Raw genomic sequence first — 19833 nt, 5'->3', positions numbered from 1 at the left:
CTGTCAATTTCAGAGAGTTTGATTTATTGACTAGCTGATGCTAGACAACACTAAAGATCCCCCACCCTTGAAAACACATAAAGCACTGTTAAAGTCTACGTTCTGTTTGAATTGTAACTTTTAAATTTGAGTTTAATTGTATCGAAACATCCCCCTTTGGAAATTCCTGGCTACGGGCCTGGATCCCTCATCGTCCAGTAGCAGCCCAATTTCCAAACTATCCACCAAGTCCGCCTCTTTGTCTTTTCGTGAATACACACGAAATAGTCGCCGTTGGACTTTTATCAACAGATAGTTATGATTTGAATATCACAATAATATTATGGTTTGATGCTCTAAACATGCAGACATTGACCAATTCGAAGACCTCCTTTGTAGTAAATTAAGCTTGATTTTAAGATCAAATTATCGTCCTAGTAAATGCTATTTGGAATTGTATTGAAATAGCCGTCAATGACATTACAAACCCTACAATGTAAGCAATTAGTCAATTCACCGTTGACATCAATACACGTATGAAATGTTTGCTACTGGACGAATTATTAGACAAACACATTTTGAAATTAAAACGCGATCAATATCAATTCAATATCAGTTAAATATCTGTATTTTATCTATTCATGAACATTGAACTTCGTTGTTGTGCTGTGCCAATCATTGAGTAAATGATGTCTCTTCCTAGACGGAATTATACAGTACATTGTATTTAAAAAATTTTAAAAAATGAAATCGAAAACTAAAAGAAAAAGAAAAAAACGATATCAATATCGATACATAGCCGATAAGATAATATAGTTTTGGCAAATTTTTTAAGAGTGTCGATATTTGAAACATTACTTATGACAAGTATGCATGCACTATATATTTAGGAAGACTCGTAGTTCTATTGTACCCTATTGCAATGATTTTTAAACATGAAATTCTGAAAAGACAACTGGATATAAATAAATCATAGTATTAATTCAAGGGTGGTTTGTTGTGAGGGAAAGGTATTTTTTTAGGTAAAATTTGGCATTAATGAATGCGTGCAAATATTGCTAACTTATTATGTTTGCCACATGAATGATCCATTATTTTCTATTATATATTATAACATCAATATATATATATAAGGACGGTTATAGGTTACTATAGGGTTATTCATTTGCATGATTATTGGGGAATATTGTCCAGAGTAGAATTTTATATTGCACGAGCTGGTGAGTGCAATATATGTTCTACGAGGGACAATATTCCCCAATATTCATACAATAACCCTTTTATTGTATAGCAATATAATATTTGGAAGTAAAAATTGGTTTATACTAAGATTTTGACGTTGATGACGTCATGAATTTGAAGATTTATTGCACTAGTGCAATATTGGAATTTATTACATTTTAACTTTTGGTTACTTTCTGTGGGAAATATTATATTGCTATATATTATTTCTGGTGCTGACGTCTGATTTCAAACTTATACTTCACACGGTAGGTATAGTGTCCGGCTAGGATCGTGGTTTTTCGAGTGATTTGGTCCATTTTTTTCGAGTGTGGTTCGGGCTTTTTCGAGTGATAAAACATGCAATAAGTTCAGTTAACGGATATTTCGTAATTATAACAGTTTTAAACATTACTACATAAAATTGAGAATGGAAATGGGGAATTAAGCATCTTACATTGAATACTATATATGTTTTGATCAACAAAGAAGCTCAATTTCCTTGTATTTAATAAATAAATCAGTGTTTGTTATTGTTCGGGTTTTTTCGAGAGCAACTGTGAATTCGTCCGGGTTTTTAGACAAATGGTCCGGGTTTTTTACAGACAATTGAAGGTATTCTAGGCTTTAGAAATTACTTTTTTTTTCTAGTTAATAACTGTAATTAAGTGAAGGACAATATCATATATTCCCAATAAGTCATCAAAAACATTTGAAAATGAATCTTTTTTTTTCAATTTAATGCAAATATTCTGTTTGGAGAGCGTTATACAACTATTTTCCAGTGTTTATTTAGAAATAACTTGATCCTTAACAAAACGGTGTCTAGAACATTATGCAGGGATCTCGTATTCATTTTAACTTCATTTCATGTTACTTTTGATTTTACAGTTAATAATATTTCTTGTGGTGAACTCCGGAGATTAATAATAGAAACCTATAAATAAAAAAACATAAAAAACACACACACTTAATCCATCCCATTTTTATTGTCATTGAACACAAAATTTGAATAAAATTTCAGATAAAATCAACAATGATATGAATACATGTAGTTCATTAGCCTAAATATGATCCTTTAGCAATGATCGATGAATACAAAATGTGTTTATCATATGCTAGCACCAGCTAGATTGTCCAGTGCTTCGAACGACACCAGGATCACCATTTCAATGTCTTGATTAATATTCAAATTTCCTACTTTTTAGACCCTTTTCTTCTTTCTGAAATGAAGTTATCATGGTGTTTAGTTGCTGTATGGCCAATTATTATATTTGTGTAATCAGACTCCTGCTCACAGTTGTAGCATTTAGTCATTTTCGGTTTCAATTTCTTAAACAATAAAATAAATAATACAAGATACAAGACAAATAGATCATGACATATCTAAGATGTATACTTTTTAAGAACATACATCTTATCTTATACAATATATGCATGTACGTCTCAATTCGAATAGTCTATGCTTATGTTCCGGACCATATGAGTATCAGGACCATACGCATATGGTCGTGACCATACGCGTATGCTCCTGATACTCATATGGTCAAACTGTACGCGTATGGTCGGACCATATGATAGATATAGGAAGATGTGATATGAGTGCCGATGAGACAACTCTCCATCCAAATAACAATTTATAAAGATAAACCGTTCTAGTCCAAGGTACGGCGTTCAACACGGGGCCTTGGCTCACATCGAACAACAAGCTATGAATGGGCCCCTGAAATAACAAGTTCAAAACATTCAGACGGGAAAAATAACGGTTTAGGGGTGGGATTGGATAAAACAAAAAATTTAAACAAAAGATATAGTTATGTTACTTGGCGAAAAATATATTGTTTTGGCGAAAGAGGTGACGAAAAAATAAGTGCCCAAGGGGAAAGTCAATTTGGAACGATATAGGTATATCTTTTTATATATGTTATGATGGTATAATACTAAACCAAGGATTGTGCCTAATATTCATATGATGAAGACATAATCTTTTAATCAGTTTAATTGAGGTCTGGAGCTGGCATGTCAATTAACTGCTAGTAGTTTGTTGTTATTTATGCATTATTGTCATTTTGTTTATTTTCTTTGGTTACATCTTCTGACATCAGACTCGGACCTCTCTTGAACTGAATTTTAAAGTGCGTATTGTTATGCGTTTACTTTTTTACATTGGCCAGAGGTAAAGAGGGAGGGTTGAGATCTCATAAACATATTTAACCCCGCCGCATTTTTGCGCCTGTTCCAAGTCAGGAGCCTCTGGCCTTTGTTAGTCTTGTATTATTTTTAATTTTAGTTTCTTGTGTACAATTTGGAGTTTAGTATGGCGTTTATTATCACTTAACTAGTATATATATTTGTTTAGGGGCCAGCTGAAGGACGCCTCCGGGTGCGACGATTTCTCGCTGCATTGAAGACCTGTTAGAGGCCTTCTGCTGTTGTCAGTTTTATGGTCGGGTTCTTGTCTCTTTGACACATTCCCCATTTCCATTCTCAAGTTTATACAATAAGATAAAGATAAGATAAAAATAAAGATATTTTATTTCCTAATCATAGGGCTCATAACAAGCATGTAATCACATAAAGTAAAAATAAAAAGCCTTTCTCTCCCACTCGCATACACTTATACATACAACTATCGTTCTGATTAAGGATGATTGATTTTAATAGAAACGATTCAATAATACAATAAACGTATGCATAACAACGACGGTTACATAAAATGTATTAATTTTATAGTTCAAAAGCGACACAAAACAGCACAAGTTACAAGTTGAAACCCACTGTCTTTCAAATAATTGTCTAAGTTGGGTGTACTAGTATAATTATGTTTTCTGTCCGTCTCTACTATCAATTATTAGACTCTTTATCAGATCGAATTTTTTTTGTCAGTTAGTTAAAACAGTTCAACACTTGTTTAACTGTTCATTAAGACATTTTTGGAAGTTATCTTCCAAGTCGACATTTTGCTGTTCAGTAATAGTCATCCCATGAGGTCCAAATACTTGTATTACCGGAACACTCACATTAGATTGTTTACATCACGGATATATACTGTACATGCAATTTATAAGATGTGAGAAAAAGAATATATACAAATGAACGATAAATAAAATGCAAGTGTTGATACATCATGTGCCTTGAAAGTACCTAATTTGAGCCTTTATTTTATAGTTTTTAAACGTAAACACATAAGATTTTTTAGCTATAAAGAATGCCCCCACTGAAAAAATCAGCCTCCTGCAAACATTTGCTGCAAGTCTGCTGCGAACTTGCTGCAGACTTGCAGCTAACACAGAGTCCGTGTTTGCGGCGTGTTTGCTGCAAATACGCTGCAGGTCTGCTGCAAACAATTTACCATGCAAATGAGTGTTTGCCGCAGACCTGCTGCAAACATTTATATTCAAATGAGTGTTTGCTGCAGACCTGCTGCAAACACATTTATGCAAATTTATCTTTCTCCTGCCTGTTTGCTGCAGACCTGCTGCAAACATTTATATGCAAATATGTGTTTGCCGCAGACCTGCTGCAACATATTTATGCAAATTAATCTTTCTCCTGCGTGTTTGCTGCAGACCTGCTGCAAACATTTTTATTCAAATCAATCTGTTATACAATTAACCAATGTCATGTTGTGTACACATCATTTTATCTATATTACACAGCAATTTCTTTAAAAGTTATTATACATCCATCCATTCATTCATAAAACAATTCAATTACTTTATCATTTGAAAAATTATCATAGCATAAGTTTATACCTTTTTTAGCTATAGTTAAACTAAAATTGTCATAAAATTCAACTAGACTTACATATATTTTGTAAGTTATAATCTCTCAGCATATGAGGGAGTACTGTATTATATTTTGCATGGTTACATATTTGAAAATGTATTTTAAACCTCATGCAGATATCTGTGGAGGGAATGAATTTCATAAATTAACATTCTACGATGAATATGTACTTACAAATAATGTCTTTAAAAACTAATCTGTTAATTGCCAAACTATAATGCCTCCCTGAACACTAATATATATCATGACACAAACATCACCAACATTTTCAAATTTCAAATCTTTATCTTCCACGAAGTTACCAATAGGCATGCTCAGTCGTTTTATGTAGTTTCTTGCAATGCTCTTGCAAACATATAAAATTGTCAAAGATTCCTGCAATCTAGCTGCGAACATCCCTTATATTCTAGTTTTTCCTGCAATCTTACTGCAAACATATTTGTTTCTGCAACCTTGCCGCAAGCTTGCAGTAAAAAGCTGCAATGTTTGCAGGAGGTTTGCAGCTAGCTGCGAACATCTGCAAACATTATTCAAAGGGTTCCTGCAAGCATTTTGTTTACAGCAGACCTGCAGCAAGTTTGCAGCAGATCTGCTGCAAACATTTCAGTTCTGTAAGGGTGTGTAAATCACTTGATAAAAAAAGGACACACTCGAAAAAGCCCGGACTGCTCTCGAAAAAACCCGGACATAAAAATCTGAATTTACTCTCAAAATGTAGTTTTCAATGCAATAACAATCGTTTTTGTAAAGTGTCTGTATATGTTAGGATAGTTAGATTCCATGTATGCATTTCCGTCGACATTTGCATTGGTATGTGTAAGAAAATGGCTTTATTCGGTATTTTGGAGGCTAAATTTAACTTTTTAAACGAAAAGCAATGTCAGAATGATACTATCTTTATATCTCAAATGCTTACATATCATGTACAACCTTGTTTATCAAACTCAAGCTTCTTTATCACGTCTTGTTACAAAAGAAGTCTGTTTGTTTACATTTTTGATCATATTCACTCGAAAAAAAGTGGTCACACTCGAAAAAGCCCGATCAAATCACTCGAAAAACCACGATCCTAGCCGGACACTATACCTACCGTGCTTCATTTGACCATAAAAAAGACTTGTGTATTTACAACTCTCTAGACTCTCACGGACAGGTTGATCGAATTTGATCTATTCTATTTACTTTTATATCGGATACAAATAGAACTCATAGCTAAAATTAACCACAGACTGACTATAGTACAGCAATTAAAATCGAATGACTTGGGACAAGTAACTGCATTGCATCGGTTTATTAATGTCAATCCTCAAAACATCAAAACATTTTAAAGTAATCATGTCAATTTTTACTTTAATGCAATCATGCAACCATGCTACATGTATCTGCCATTGTTATTATTATTACTTCACAACACATGTATATTTACCTGTCCGTTTCTTTCTATTTAAAAGCGGATATATCTTGTACACATGACTTGTGTTGAGTAGCTGTGTATTGGGGTGTAAAGGGGTTATGAACATGTATCTGAAATGGCCACAGTTACGACAGAATTGTTGTTGGCGAAACGTCCTGCGTCAAATAGTTCAGGAAATTTAAACCCACAAATCTATTCAATACAATTATTTAAGATACATGTTCTCTGCTACATTTTTGTAATGTATACCTTGGTTGAAATTAATGTGCACGTGTACAAATATCTGGTACATACGTTTATTTACGTAGAAAAAAATAATTTGATAGACAGGTCATAAGAGTTCATGAAAAGGTCACCATGTCAAATCATTCAAGTATCTAAAAAATTACTTTGAAGACGATATATTATTCACATTCTCCAATTATGAAAAATCTAAACACGATTGCTTGTTCAAGCTCAAAAAGAGACAAGTTATCTAAAACTAAATCCAACGGAATATCTACTTGAATTTCCAATAACTTTGAAAATGCAGAATTTACGCTGTACACTAAAAAAATCTTCTTTTTTTTTCTTCTCTATCCTTAAAAAGGACTGGTGTTTAAAGAAACAGCAGTTCTTATATATTATTTGTTAAATCTTTGTGCATTGAAAATCAAATATTACAAATAGATGTGTAAATGAATTCTATAATTGATCTTTACATTTTCTCTTCTGTGTTTTAAACACGACTATACACCATGTGTACACGTAGATAAAGTATTTTAGAGTGGTTGTGAAAATTACATACATTGTACAGGTCCGGGGTATAAGTTCAATGCAAATTTAGTTGATTATTCAATTGAAAAGAACGTGATGAGTGGTAAACCTTTCTAATATAGCTGTACTTTTAAAAACAATTACAGTAGATATTTATATTCGCCGAAAGTGACCTATCGAATTAGAGTATTCACCGGTTATGTACTAACATGAGCATCACGACGGGTGACACATGTGGAGTAGGATCTGCTTATATATATATATACCCTTCCCAGATCACATGAGATCACTTTCAAGTTTTGGTGGTGTTCTTGTTGCTCAGTCTTAAGTTTTCTATGTTGTGTTTTGTATACTGTTTGTTGGTTGCTGGTATTTTTTTTTTCACTTTTTTTAGGATGGACTAAGGTAGTCTATAAGAATTATGATCCCTGTTTTTTTCTTTCTATCTGAGTAGTCAACCTATGTAATGGGTGTCGGTTCCATACTACAAAGGTTGGATGCATAATTCGAATGCAATTGCATTTCATAATCCTGAAATCGGCCATAGCACTCGCACGACTGATAGCCTCTCCCATCTTTGTGTGTGTCTATCCCAAACCGTAAACTATAATTAGTTTTGGATCGTCTACCTTAATTGTTTTCTTTAGTTCTTAACTTAGATGGGGTCTTAGATCATGGTGCCATTGGATTTCTCTCTTAGAATTTCACACACAATTTGTTATCCCGAGACCTCTTATAAAATACTATGTGGTATGGGGTTGCTCATTCTTAAAAGTCATACGGTAACCTGTAGTTGTTGACAATCTTTAAACTGTTTTTGGTGGATAGATGTCTCATTGACAAAGAAAACAACTAACTTATCCTCATATTAATATATTTAAGATCTATAGGTTTTGAATGTTATGTTTCTCAAGTCATATTTATTGTTCAAACCTGCAATTAACCAATGGATTTGCTAAAAAGATTAAACAGTTACTTACTACATTAAATTTTTCACATGTTTGGAAAAATCATGATACTATTTCAAAAAGGCGTTTATTATATGCAATTCATACCAAACTTAATGATAGATATCTTAATTATTGGAAAGAAAATATATTTTGTGATAATAAATCAGTACATGGTAATAAGCTGAGAACATATAGACAGCTTAAAGAAAATTATAAATTGGAAACCTATTTATTGTTAAATATAGACAGAAAAGTTATAGGGCATTTTTCTAAAATTCGCATTAGTAATAGTGTTCTTAGAATTGAACAAGGGCGTCACTCTAAAACCCCTGTAGAAGAAAGAATTTGTCCTTTGTGTCTCATAGAAGTAGAAGATGAATTTCATTTCACTTTAAAATGTACAAAATTAAATATAATTAGAGACCAATTGTTTTCCAAAATTAGTGAAATAGTTCCATCTTTTTTAAATATGACTAATGAAGCAAGATTTAAATTTTTGTATACGTGTGGTGATACTGATATAATTAGAATTATTGTTAAATTTATAAGCGACATGTACATTTCTAGAAATGCTTTATTAAGTACTAAATAACTTGTATGGTACCACCTCCTTATATAAATATACAATGTTTATGAATTTGGTATGATATATATGTTTGTATGTTTTGTATTGTCTTGGTATCAATCCTGTAATTTTGGATTTCAAACCAATAAATATTACTTACTTACTTACTTTAAGTAAATACTTAATAAACTTATTTAGACAAATACAGTCTATAGAAAATATTTGGTTTCTTTCTATCTCAATAACTTCTATGACCATCCTGTATGAGATCTATTAATTAATCGAACATACACTTGGTACACTTGTATTATTCAATAACCGCAGTTACAGATCTTTTTGGTATCATTTATGTAGTATTTATCGACGGGTCGTCAGATAAATCTAACTGGACCTAGGCCTATTTAACAATCCTAACAAGTCTTTTAGAAGTAATATCGGATAGGTAAATGTACTTTGTTAAATTATTGATAACTAACACTTCATATTCAAATAAAATCAAACTATAATCAAAGACTAAATATGTTTTGACGTAAACTGGAATATCCTGATTGGTGCAATAACTTCCGGTTTTTTTTTCTGATTGTTTTACCGTCTTCGATACTGTTTTTTATTTTTTTTAAATTTGATAAAAGGTTTTCTTTTACCAATATTTGTGTTGCTGCTGATTTATTCTGGAAATAAACAGCTTCGTCATTATTAACCGTAATCATTTCTTATATTGACAGTACGCCTTTCTCCGAAACAAATAGACCAGTTAATAATGTACACTATTTTAACATTTACAATCAGTTTATGTAGTTTGTCCAATCAATTCTAACGGTTTCCAATATGTAAGAATAACAATGGTTATTGTCTATTGATTTGATGAAATGTTTCTCACATTACTGTGCTATGAATTGGTCGATTCTAACCTTTAGAGGAAATATCGATCGATCGCAATACAATATTGCGTTGACTGTCATAGAAACCGATCAATGCGCATGCTTCTTGGGAAAACAACTTGAAATAACATCCTCAAAGACGATTTAATATGACATTATTGAATTTCAAATTAATTTATTTACTCAAGAGATGAGGAAGCTAAGAATGAGTTTGAATTATTAAGATAAACTGCTTTTCTATTAACCACCTGCTGATCGCATAATAGTTTTCACTTGTTACATTTTATATATGGTGAAATTATGAATAATGACATCTCCTTTATTAATTCTCATCTGCAGTGCCGTTTCAACTGGTGGCCTTGCTTCATTCCTACTGTTGCTGGTGTTTGGAATTAACAGATGGGAAGAACTAGGTTATGACTCTGCTGTATTGTCGAAATATGTGAATGCAACTTCAAATATTCAAGTAGTTCTTTCGACAAATCCGAAATGGTTTTCAGAATTCCGTGTTCAGTCTGGAAGTGAATGGACAACATACTATATTTACAATGAGCACAACGATGTGTGGAAACAATGCGATGATTTATCAGGTACGTACAATATAAATACTAAACGTGATAATTTATTAAGTAATAGATTTGTACTTATTTGGGAGAAGAATTTACTAAGTAATAGATTTGTACTTATTTGGGAGAAGAATTTACTAAGTAATAGATTTGTACTTATTTGGGAGAAGAATTTACTAAGTAATAGATTTGTACTTATGTGGGAGAAGAATTTACTAAGTAATAGATATATATGTGCTTATTTGGGAGTACAACATTTTGATTTACTTAGTTTTGTTTATTTAGCTTTGAATTTATATCTCTATGTGTTTCAAATAGGGGTTTTCGAATTATTATCCCATTACATGTAGTTAAGATTATATCGTTACTTTTTCCACCTTAAAGATTCTTGGAATATTTGTCGCTGGCTATTTCGCAATCACACAGCCAATTAAGTAATCTGTTCTATATTGGTACTTCTGTCATGCAACATGGGAGAGTTAGCACAAAACAGGGATACTTCTTCCCCTGAAATGTTAATGTCTTCAGGAAATTTGATTGTCGTATGTACTTAATTATTTATTTTGTTGAATTATTGTTCTTTAACCGCATTACCATTCAAGGGACTTTCAATAGGAAGGGACTATTTTTGTATTGTGCACATCATTCGTTCTTGTCTTATATTCCTTGATATTTTGCAGTGTTGTTTTTAATTAGTATTTGTTCTTGTCTATAAAGGACACCTTTACTGTAATACTAGGTGTGCTAATTTTCTTGTATATTGAAATATTTGAATGCTGATATTTTCTTTGTTTTCTTTAAGTTTCGAAAAAAAAGAGAGATATCTGAGTGCTTTGTTTCTGAATTAGGTTCAATGTAACAAACACAGGAACTTGTCTCAGAAAAAAAATCTGTATAGTTATATTAAGGTATATAGGGAAACAATTCTGAGACAAGTGCCTGAGGTGGCAAATCATGGATGTTTGTTTTGAACAAATAGCATGGTTCACCATCAAAATAAAGTTGTATACGACACTTTGGGTGTTGCTGTTCTTCCGAGTAAAATTATATAATGGATTATAAGGATCACCGCTGAATCATTAAACCTTAGTATCAAATAAATCGAACACAATGTCTTTTTACTCACTCTACATTGAAATAGCTCAAATCTGATGAAAAGGCATTTAGTGAAGTAAACAGTAAGAAGACAGTAAAATTATCTGCAACGATGAAGTCTCGACAGATTCCTTTTTTTTTTTATTGATCCTTTTCAATTAAATTGATGAAACATATTACAAAATCCACTAGAATGGGGAATTTGATAGAAGACGTTGACAACCAATAAGGAGATTAACAGGATATATGTCTATTTATGGGTTTCATCTAAACTCTTTGACTCTAAACAAACATATTCATAATAATTAACATTCTTGAAATGGTATGATGTATGAGATGTGAATACACATATGTAAATCAAGAAAATTTGCAACTGTAAAATGTAACGATCTCAGTTTTACGAATGTTTTTTATTTCTTCTGGAAAATATCCATTATCTTCGCTCAAAAATAGACGACGTGGAAGCCAAAACGTAATTTTTTTAAGTATCAGCTTAAGGTAGATACATGGTATACTGCCATCTTGGATTGTACAATCACAGTAAAAAATCGGTCTAGTTATTTACCTAAATCTGCAAATTTGGAGGCAGATTTGCAATTTTAAGTTTATACTGTTTAATAATATAAAAAAAAAACTTGGTAATTTATTGTATAATTCAAAATGTTTAAACAAACATCATTTTTTTTTTTTTTTTTTTTTTTTAGAATCATTTTTTTCAAATGAGCCATTTAAGGGAAGATAACTCTTTTAGTAAAAATTTATACTGGACTGATAGGGATTTTTTTTCTTTTTACTTGTAGCAAGAAAACAAGTTCGGTGACACCATTTTTTTCTTGTTATTTTCTTAAGATATATTACAAAACCTATCTTTTTACAATTTATTTCCAAATTCTATCTCATAGATTTTTTTTATGCACACAAATGTGTTTTTCCATGAACAATCTAACCAAATTTAGTCAATTTTCAACGACTCAAAGCTTGAAAAATTGCACGGTGACCCATACTTTTTATCATATATTTGAAAAGAGCATAGTAAAATCTTCATTTTGGCTAAGTATAAGAAAATTCTGTCTCAAAAAATATTTACCTTTGATCTACCTTAAAGTGACTATTAAGAACAGCAAAAACAATTTGGTTAACTTCATAAAAAAAAAACAGTCCCTTCCAAAAATATCAGTATATCTTTATAATGTATTTTAAAAGTAGAGAAAAACGCAAAAACAGGTTATCCGATACCTTAGTTGGGGGGGGTTTAAGCAGATGGTGTAATCGAATTGCGAGTCTAGCGTACAAAACTTGAAGTCTGGCCACGTATCTGAATACGGGGCCTGGTGTCTAAGATACATTTATTTTAATTGTAATTTATAAGAATTAAAACCTGAATTATAAATAACTGAGTATTATAACTTGTTTGAATATATATATAAAAAAAAAAGGCACGACCATTTGATTTTAGGGGAGGGGGATTTGAAAATGAATATTCTGGCCTGGTTTTCCACCCGGGAAATAAAACAAAAAACAAAAAACTTGCATAAGACTGAACGAAAATAAATATTCTGCAGCAGTTACACAAAAAGAAGGATTGTGTACAAAGCCGTGGGGAAAAGATGGCTGCTTAACAACAGATGAAAATGTATAACCAATTCGCAAAACATCTTAATTCCTGTCCTCTCCTCAGGTTATCAAATGATCGTCTCTCATAAATTGTTACGCGAGAAGCGCAGCATTCAATGAAATCTTTTGAACTAGGTTATACATAAAACACATAGAAAATTTGAATACAACAGATAGTACATTAACAATTCTATATATTGAATTTAACTTGAGTATACTTCAATACAATCAGATAAGGTAACAATCGCTAGGAAATAGATTTTCTAAACGGTATGATCGTGGGTATGATAGAATACATGAATTGCTATTGATTTTTATAATCAGAAGAATTTAATAACACCTGCCCATAATGGCTTATTGATAGAATGTTAATAATATCATGCTATCCTTTCTATGCATCAAAATTGTTTTTTTAAACCAAAACAATGTATCTGTCTTAAACCTTTGAACATCCATAAAACAGCAGTATGTCAGATATCAATATTTATATATGACAGTTATTATATACTCGCAAAATTATATAAATAGAATTATTTATGTCTGCAATATTCGAATTGGTACCCTAGACGCCTTTTGATGTTTCGATGGGATACAGTCTGCACAAAAAATCCACTATCTTTAAATAACAAAGAAAACTAATTTTTGAAGTTTGATGGTTTATAAGTGTAAAGATTACCGTAAAAAAATATTTGCTTTGAGTTGTGGTTGTCTTTGCTCAAACATTTCTTTCCCTTCTTCGTGTCCTTATACTGGAATTCATCATTGACAAGTCACTAGGCGTGATAGTGGTTCAGAATTTGTTAAAACTTTTTATATGATACAGTTGTTAGAAGGTACGATTAATGTTGCTCAGTCTCTTTTGTCACGTATATGACCTCTTTTGTTTTGTTTTGTACGATGCAGGATTAACTATTTAGGCCCATATCATTCACTTTTCTTTTCATAGAACACTTTAATAGCTCAAAATTTAAGCTGAGTCTAGATACTTTTCTAACAATATAAGATCAAAATAATGCCAATTGTAAATATCAAGTAAAAATCCGGGATAGCCTATTCTCGCCAATTTCTTTAAATATCAATTAACAATGAATAAAATTATACCATTTACGTCATTGTCGTGACTTTACTGTGATATGTACGGTATTTGACATTTATTTGTGTAAATACATGTACGTATTATGAAACATATTATACATTAGCAGTATTCTGAAATACCTAAAAAAATCTTAGGTGTTGAGGAGACAAGCACCTTAATAAATATGTAAAGAACAATCCTTTATTTTTCAAAATACACATGACGAACCATATGTTTAGGGGTACAACAAATAAAATCTTGTATCATAAATTTCCTCCATTTGTTCGTTTTTCGAGAAATAAATCATGAAACCTACAAGATGTTGTGGCACCCGTGGAAAGTTGTTTTTAGACCTTGTCTTGGTATGCTATAATATGAGGGTTTGGATGGGGTTAAATGATTAAAAAATAATGCCCTTAAAAATGAAGATTAGAGAATAACGGGCAAAAAAAAAGATTAGAGAAAAAAGAGGTTAATTTTTTGAAGATTAGAGAAAAAAGGGGTGAAAATTAAATGTTTACAGAATAACAGACCCCCCCCCCCCCCTAATCCAGACCCTGATAATATTTGCATTGATTGTAACTGATTAACACTGCATTATTGTTCTTATTCCAACAGTGCTGAAAGTGGTGTTAAGCACAACTAAATCAATTATTACATTTTTTCAAACTTTTATTATTGTAATGCAATTGATCTGATGTTGATGCTAGATAATTTATCTAATAAATTAAAATACAAATTTTAAATTAAAATTTCTCATTTTAAGTTATATAGCAAGAATATAACATTAATGTTAAAAAAGAGACAATGGCCATTTGAAAAAAAAAAACAAATGACAAAATCAAAAGCTCAAACAGTCATCAAACGGATGGAAAACAACTGTAATGCATGTTTCCCCAGTTAAATTAAATGTATGTAATGTGGATATCACATAGGAATATAAGCCATTGAAGTATTCTCATGGATATGAATAAGTTATTACAATTTACGTCAGTATAAATCCACTACAGAGTCCCTATATATCTATAAACTACATAATTTTATTTTATTGATAAATCATCTAAATGGTTGCTCTTTTAAATAAACATGAAAGTAATGCATATATTATCCCGCTGCAATTTGGTACATGTATCATAGAATGAACAATATAGATTACATTTTCAGTGACATATTGAAATGCATACTGAATGAGTAAAACCCTTCCATGGGGTAAATAACAAGGAAGTAAATAACAAACTAATAAAAATGGAATAAATAATCAAAGCAACAGCAATCAATAAAATCTACATCATAAAGACCTACATGGAATTAAAACCTAATGAAGAACTATAAAATATGTAATGACTAAAATATTCATTCTTGACATTCGAAGTACACGGAATGAAACATAAGTTTACTGGTTTTCAAAATAAATTTAGTAGATGTCGTCATTTTCCAGTTTTAATACAAATCTGGCTTCCTTCGTCCTAGCCGACCAACTTTGAAGAATCTATTATATATTAATATACTAGTGTTGTTGGTTTGGTATTGTCCTGGGTAACAATTAAATATTTGCCACTGGACGTTACGCAAGCAGCAATCCGTTTTAACCGTGACATTCATAAAAACATGCTTACTAACCAAGTGTTTTCATCTTTTTATTAATTTGTTGTATTCTCTATTATTTTTAGCAAATGTAAAGTATTTTGTTTACTAAATGAATATAAGTTTCAAGTTTAGTAACAATTCATTTTTTTCCAATTATTTTGTTACAGATGCTGCAAGGACAGAACTAGCCAAACGAAATGAAACAAAAAAGAATTGCTATAATTTTGTAGTAGAATATGACGAAGAATCAGATACAGAACTGACCTCAGATGGAAAAGCATTAGCAAGTATGTATGAACCATTATAATCACATAATAGGGCGATTCAAATGTGTGTATGGAAAAACCATCAAGTACCTATTTAGTTCAATTGTTTCAGATACTTCTTAATTTGATCATTTAAGAGCACTAATGACTTAAATGTTTCAACATTGTCTTAGGTCCAATTTTCCTTCAGAAGAATAATATTAGATTACGTATACATTACTAATTAATTAATTAATTGAAATACTGTAGTCACAATGTATGACGGTATGTTCAGAAAAATGCAAAAATAGGCCAAAAAGATCCAGAATAGAGAATAATTTGATGCTTGAATATAAAGAACATCGTGATGAAGTCATTGCGATGATTAATACATCAGGGTCTGTATAGCGGGTCTTTCATTTCATTATTCTATATCATGTTTATCCAATCACTCTCTGTTCTATATATTCAAGCATATTATGTAAATCGATCCTAAATAGACAAATCAATATGTCAAACAGAAACCAACATAAATCCCATATACTCCAAATTGTGCGGAACCGGGACCCTCGTGTGTTGACAGAGTCAAAACTCTCCTGCTATGCATGCTTGAAATAAAATCATATTTCCTATGTTTTACAGTATCTTTTCATTTCAGAGTGGGCCGGGATCTTTGATGTGGTCACCAAACAAGTAACAGCCTTTATGGTGACGGGGTGTTGTAATCTTAGTATCTTTTCATTTCAGAGTTACAGAATTCTGCAGCATCATGCTTCATTGTCTGTACAATACATACATGTATTTCCTAGGTTTTATGGTATCTTTCCATTACAGGGTTACAGAATTCTGCAGCATCATGCTTCATTGTCAGTATAATAGATCTGGTGGTAGCTGCTGGAGTGGGGATCTTTGCTGTGGTCACCAAACAAGTAACAGCCTTTATGGTGACGGGGTGTTGTACTCTTAATATCTTTTCATTTCAGAGTTACAGAATTCTGCAGCATCATGCTTCATTGTCTGTACAATACATACATGTATTTCCTAGGTTTTATGGTATCTTTCCATTACAGGGTTACAGAATTCTGCAGCATCATGTTTCATTGTCAGTATAATAGATCTGGTGGTAGCTGCTGGAGTGGGGATCTTTGCTGTGGCCACCAAACAAGTAACAGCCTTTATGGTGACGGGGGTGTTGTACTCAATGGCAGGTAAGACACATGATATCCAATAAAACAGAGGCGAAAGATACAAAATGGATATGCAAACTCATAATTAGAAGAAAAAAAAAGATGTGATATAAGTGCCAATGAGACAACTCTTCATTCAATTCACAATTTGTAAAAATGTAAACAATATTATATGCGGTCAAAGTATGGCCTTCAACACGGAGCCTTTGCTCACACCGAACAGCAAGCTATAAAGTCGAAAACTAACCGACAATGTCATTGCAAATACTGAAAAACAATCATGACAATCAGTGTAAAACAAAGAAAACTATAGACTGAGAATTACGAACCTAACAGAGAAAGAAGCAAAATTGAATTATAAAATGGTGTACTGTTCTTTTCAAACAACTGTTTAAATTCGAGGACACTCTGGAAGTATAATAGAACACGTTTGCATATGGCATGTTGTCAATTAGAAGAGAAACTTAAAGAAGAAATCTGTTTCATTTGCTTACAACAGTTTTTTTTTAAATGCGTTGATAGTGTTGACAGCACCCTTAACAAGAATCCTGTAAAAAAATATATTCTTCACGAGGTAAATTCTTGACCATCAAAGTTTGGATAAGAAATTCTATTCTGAGCATATTGCTTGCTTTTTGTCCAGTTCTTTAAAATACATGTCGAAAATTTACATTTTTTTTACAATTTTGCTAAAATTTCGAAACTTTTTAATGCCAATATACTAAATTGGTCCATCAATGATGTTCCTTTTTTTTATACGACCGCAAAAAAAAAAAAAATTGGGATCGTATAATGGTATGATGTCGTCGTCTGCATCGTCCGAAGATACATTGGTATCGGTCAACATCTTTAGTTAGTATCTCTATGATTTTTTTTAAGTACTAGGTTCAACACCACCAGGAAGGTTGGGATTAATTTTGGGGAGGATGGTCACAACCGTTTCGGAAATTGGGGCCCAAAAGGGGCCCCAAAGAAGCATTTTTCTAGTTCAGAATAATAACTTCTGTATAAATAATTCGATTGCTCTGAAATTGCTCCATCTAAGGTTGGGATTCATTTTAGGGGTGATGGGGCCAATAGTTTAGAAATTAAGGGCCAAAAAAGGTCCAATAGCATTTTTCTAATTTCAAGACAATAACTTTTGTGTGAGTGTATGGATCTCTCTTACTTTGTACCACAAGGTTCCATATCTAAAAGGGAAGGCTGGGGTTGAGTTTGGGGTTACTTGTCTAAAACATGTAGGAATAAGGGGCCTAAAAACGGCCAAAAACAAGTAATTTTCTAGTTTCAAGGCAATAACTTGTGTTTAAGCTTATGGATCCCCCTGAAATTGTACCACAAGGTCCCATACTACAAAGGAAAGGCTGGGATTGAGTTTTGGGGTTAAAGCTCGAAGGGGATTTCAAAAAGTGGGGGAGGGGAATTTTTTTTCCCATTTGTTTTAGGGGATTAAATTTTATAATTTTTGGTTTCCAATTTTTTTTTGTCAGTATTGCACAATATATTTGTTAGATCTTTGGACACATTTATTTTGTGTCAGAAACCTATATTATGTCAAAAATTTGATCACACTCCAAATTCAGACAATATCAAGCTGTTTAGGGTTCGAACTCTGCGTTCGTATTAGGCTACGCTCAGCGAAGCATTTTATTCACTATAAGTACGAATGATATTAATTTTCTATTTTCTTTTTTTCAGGTTTATTCACAATATTCGGTCTAGCTATATTTCATACCAAAAACTTTTATGAAATATCAGAATGTCATACTATCCGATTTTATCCGTCCTCTACATGTGAAGCTAGAACAGTAACAATGCTTTGGCCAGCTCCCGTAGCTTGGTGTGGAGTAATAGTCTGCTTTATAGCATGTTTTCTTTGGCTTTTCCTAACAAGAGCCTTACGAGTTATAAAAGCTAAAACAATGTTGTAATACGTTGATGTTATTGTTTTGTTGTTGGACAATTAAAGTTAATTTTTATTTTGTATGCGTCACTTTTAGTTGCCAATGACAAAATGAATGTATATATTCATACCGGAATGTTGAATTTATTAGTAATCTATATACTAGACAATAACTGTTTAGTGTCTTTTAATATCAGCTGTATTTGTACGAGGCTAGGAAACAAGGTGTATGCGAGCTTTTAGCGAGCTACTACACCTGTTTCGAGCCGAGTACAAATACAGCTGATATTTAAAGACACCAAACAGTTATTGTCTTTATCCTGCAATTAATTCTGTATATTGTTTGTGTTTTGAAAGACACAAAAACTAACATGTTTAGCATTTATTTTCGATTTGTAACCCCTTGAGGCCCGCGTAGTAATATCAAAATCACACATTACGCTGAAGACGAGTTCGCAAAAAAAGAATCTCGAATAGTCAACAATAATACATCGCTCAAGGTGGATAATTATCTATTTTAACATAAGAACTAATTTCAACCGTAAAAACAAATAACAAAACATTGTCAAATTTGAAACAGAAGTGTACGAGTTGTCCTACGCTTCAGACTTGACATTCACTAAACATGCATGCTGAAATTGACATGGTTGATTTTGTAACACAATCATACACATTCAAGTTTTGAAATATACAATTGTCATCGTCATTGGAATGCAACTGGAATACACATTCTGAGGTCACACAGGTTCAAACAATACTCAGTCCGGCAGTGGGCGGAGCTTTAAAGCGATATCTGTATAGTATACAGATACAGCATATCGATATCTGTAGGGCTGTATCTGTATAGTAGGACACCCAATTGCAGGATAAATATAAATGTTTGCACCTGTCCTATTAGTCAGGAATCTGATGTACATTAATTGTCGTTTGTTTATGTAATTTATACGAGTTTCTCGTTTCTCGTTTTTTATATAGATTAGACCGTTGGTTTTCCCGTTTGAATGGT

The 19833-nt window shown here is 32.0% G+C and overlaps 2 protein-coding genes across 4 annotated transcripts in view; one reads left to right on the top strand and one right to left on the bottom strand.

Annotated features, from left to right (window-relative positions):
- The window catches only part of LOC143044644 (acyl-coenzyme A synthetase ACSM3, mitochondrial-like), a 28433-nt gene extending 21937 nt beyond the window's left edge, over window positions 1-6496 (bottom strand). For 2 of the 3 annotated variants that reach the window (XM_076216700.1, XM_076216702.1), the window contains exon 1: window positions 6416-6496. The gene's annotated coding sequence lies outside the window, so the exon portion shown is untranslated. Of the gene's footprint in view, window positions 1-6079; window positions 6143-6415 lie in introns of those variants that run through there. The other variant, XM_076216701.1, reaches the window with a different exon arrangement.
- Window positions 6497-9637: 3141 nt separating this feature from the next.
- On the top strand, window positions 9638-18903 carry LOC143044642 (uncharacterized). Its single transcript, XM_076216699.1, has 4 exons — window positions 9638-10145; window positions 15660-15779; window positions 16808-16945; window positions 18623-18903. Exons 1-4 carry the CDS (start codon window positions 9863-9865, stop codon window positions 18853-18855), a joined length of 774 nt encoding a protein of 257 aa, XP_076072814.1. The 5' UTR covers window positions 9638-9862; the 3' UTR covers window positions 18856-18903.
- Window positions 18904-19833: the final 930 nt, after the last annotated feature.

The sequence above is a fragment of the Mytilus galloprovincialis genome, chromosome 9, assembly GCF_965363235.1.
Source record: "Mytilus galloprovincialis chromosome 9, xbMytGall1.hap1.1, whole genome shotgun sequence".
In the NCBI taxonomy this organism is placed as follows: Eukaryota; Metazoa; Mollusca; class Bivalvia; order Mytilida; family Mytilidae; genus Mytilus; species Mytilus galloprovincialis.
This window is presented reverse-complemented; position numbering and strand designations above follow the sequence as displayed.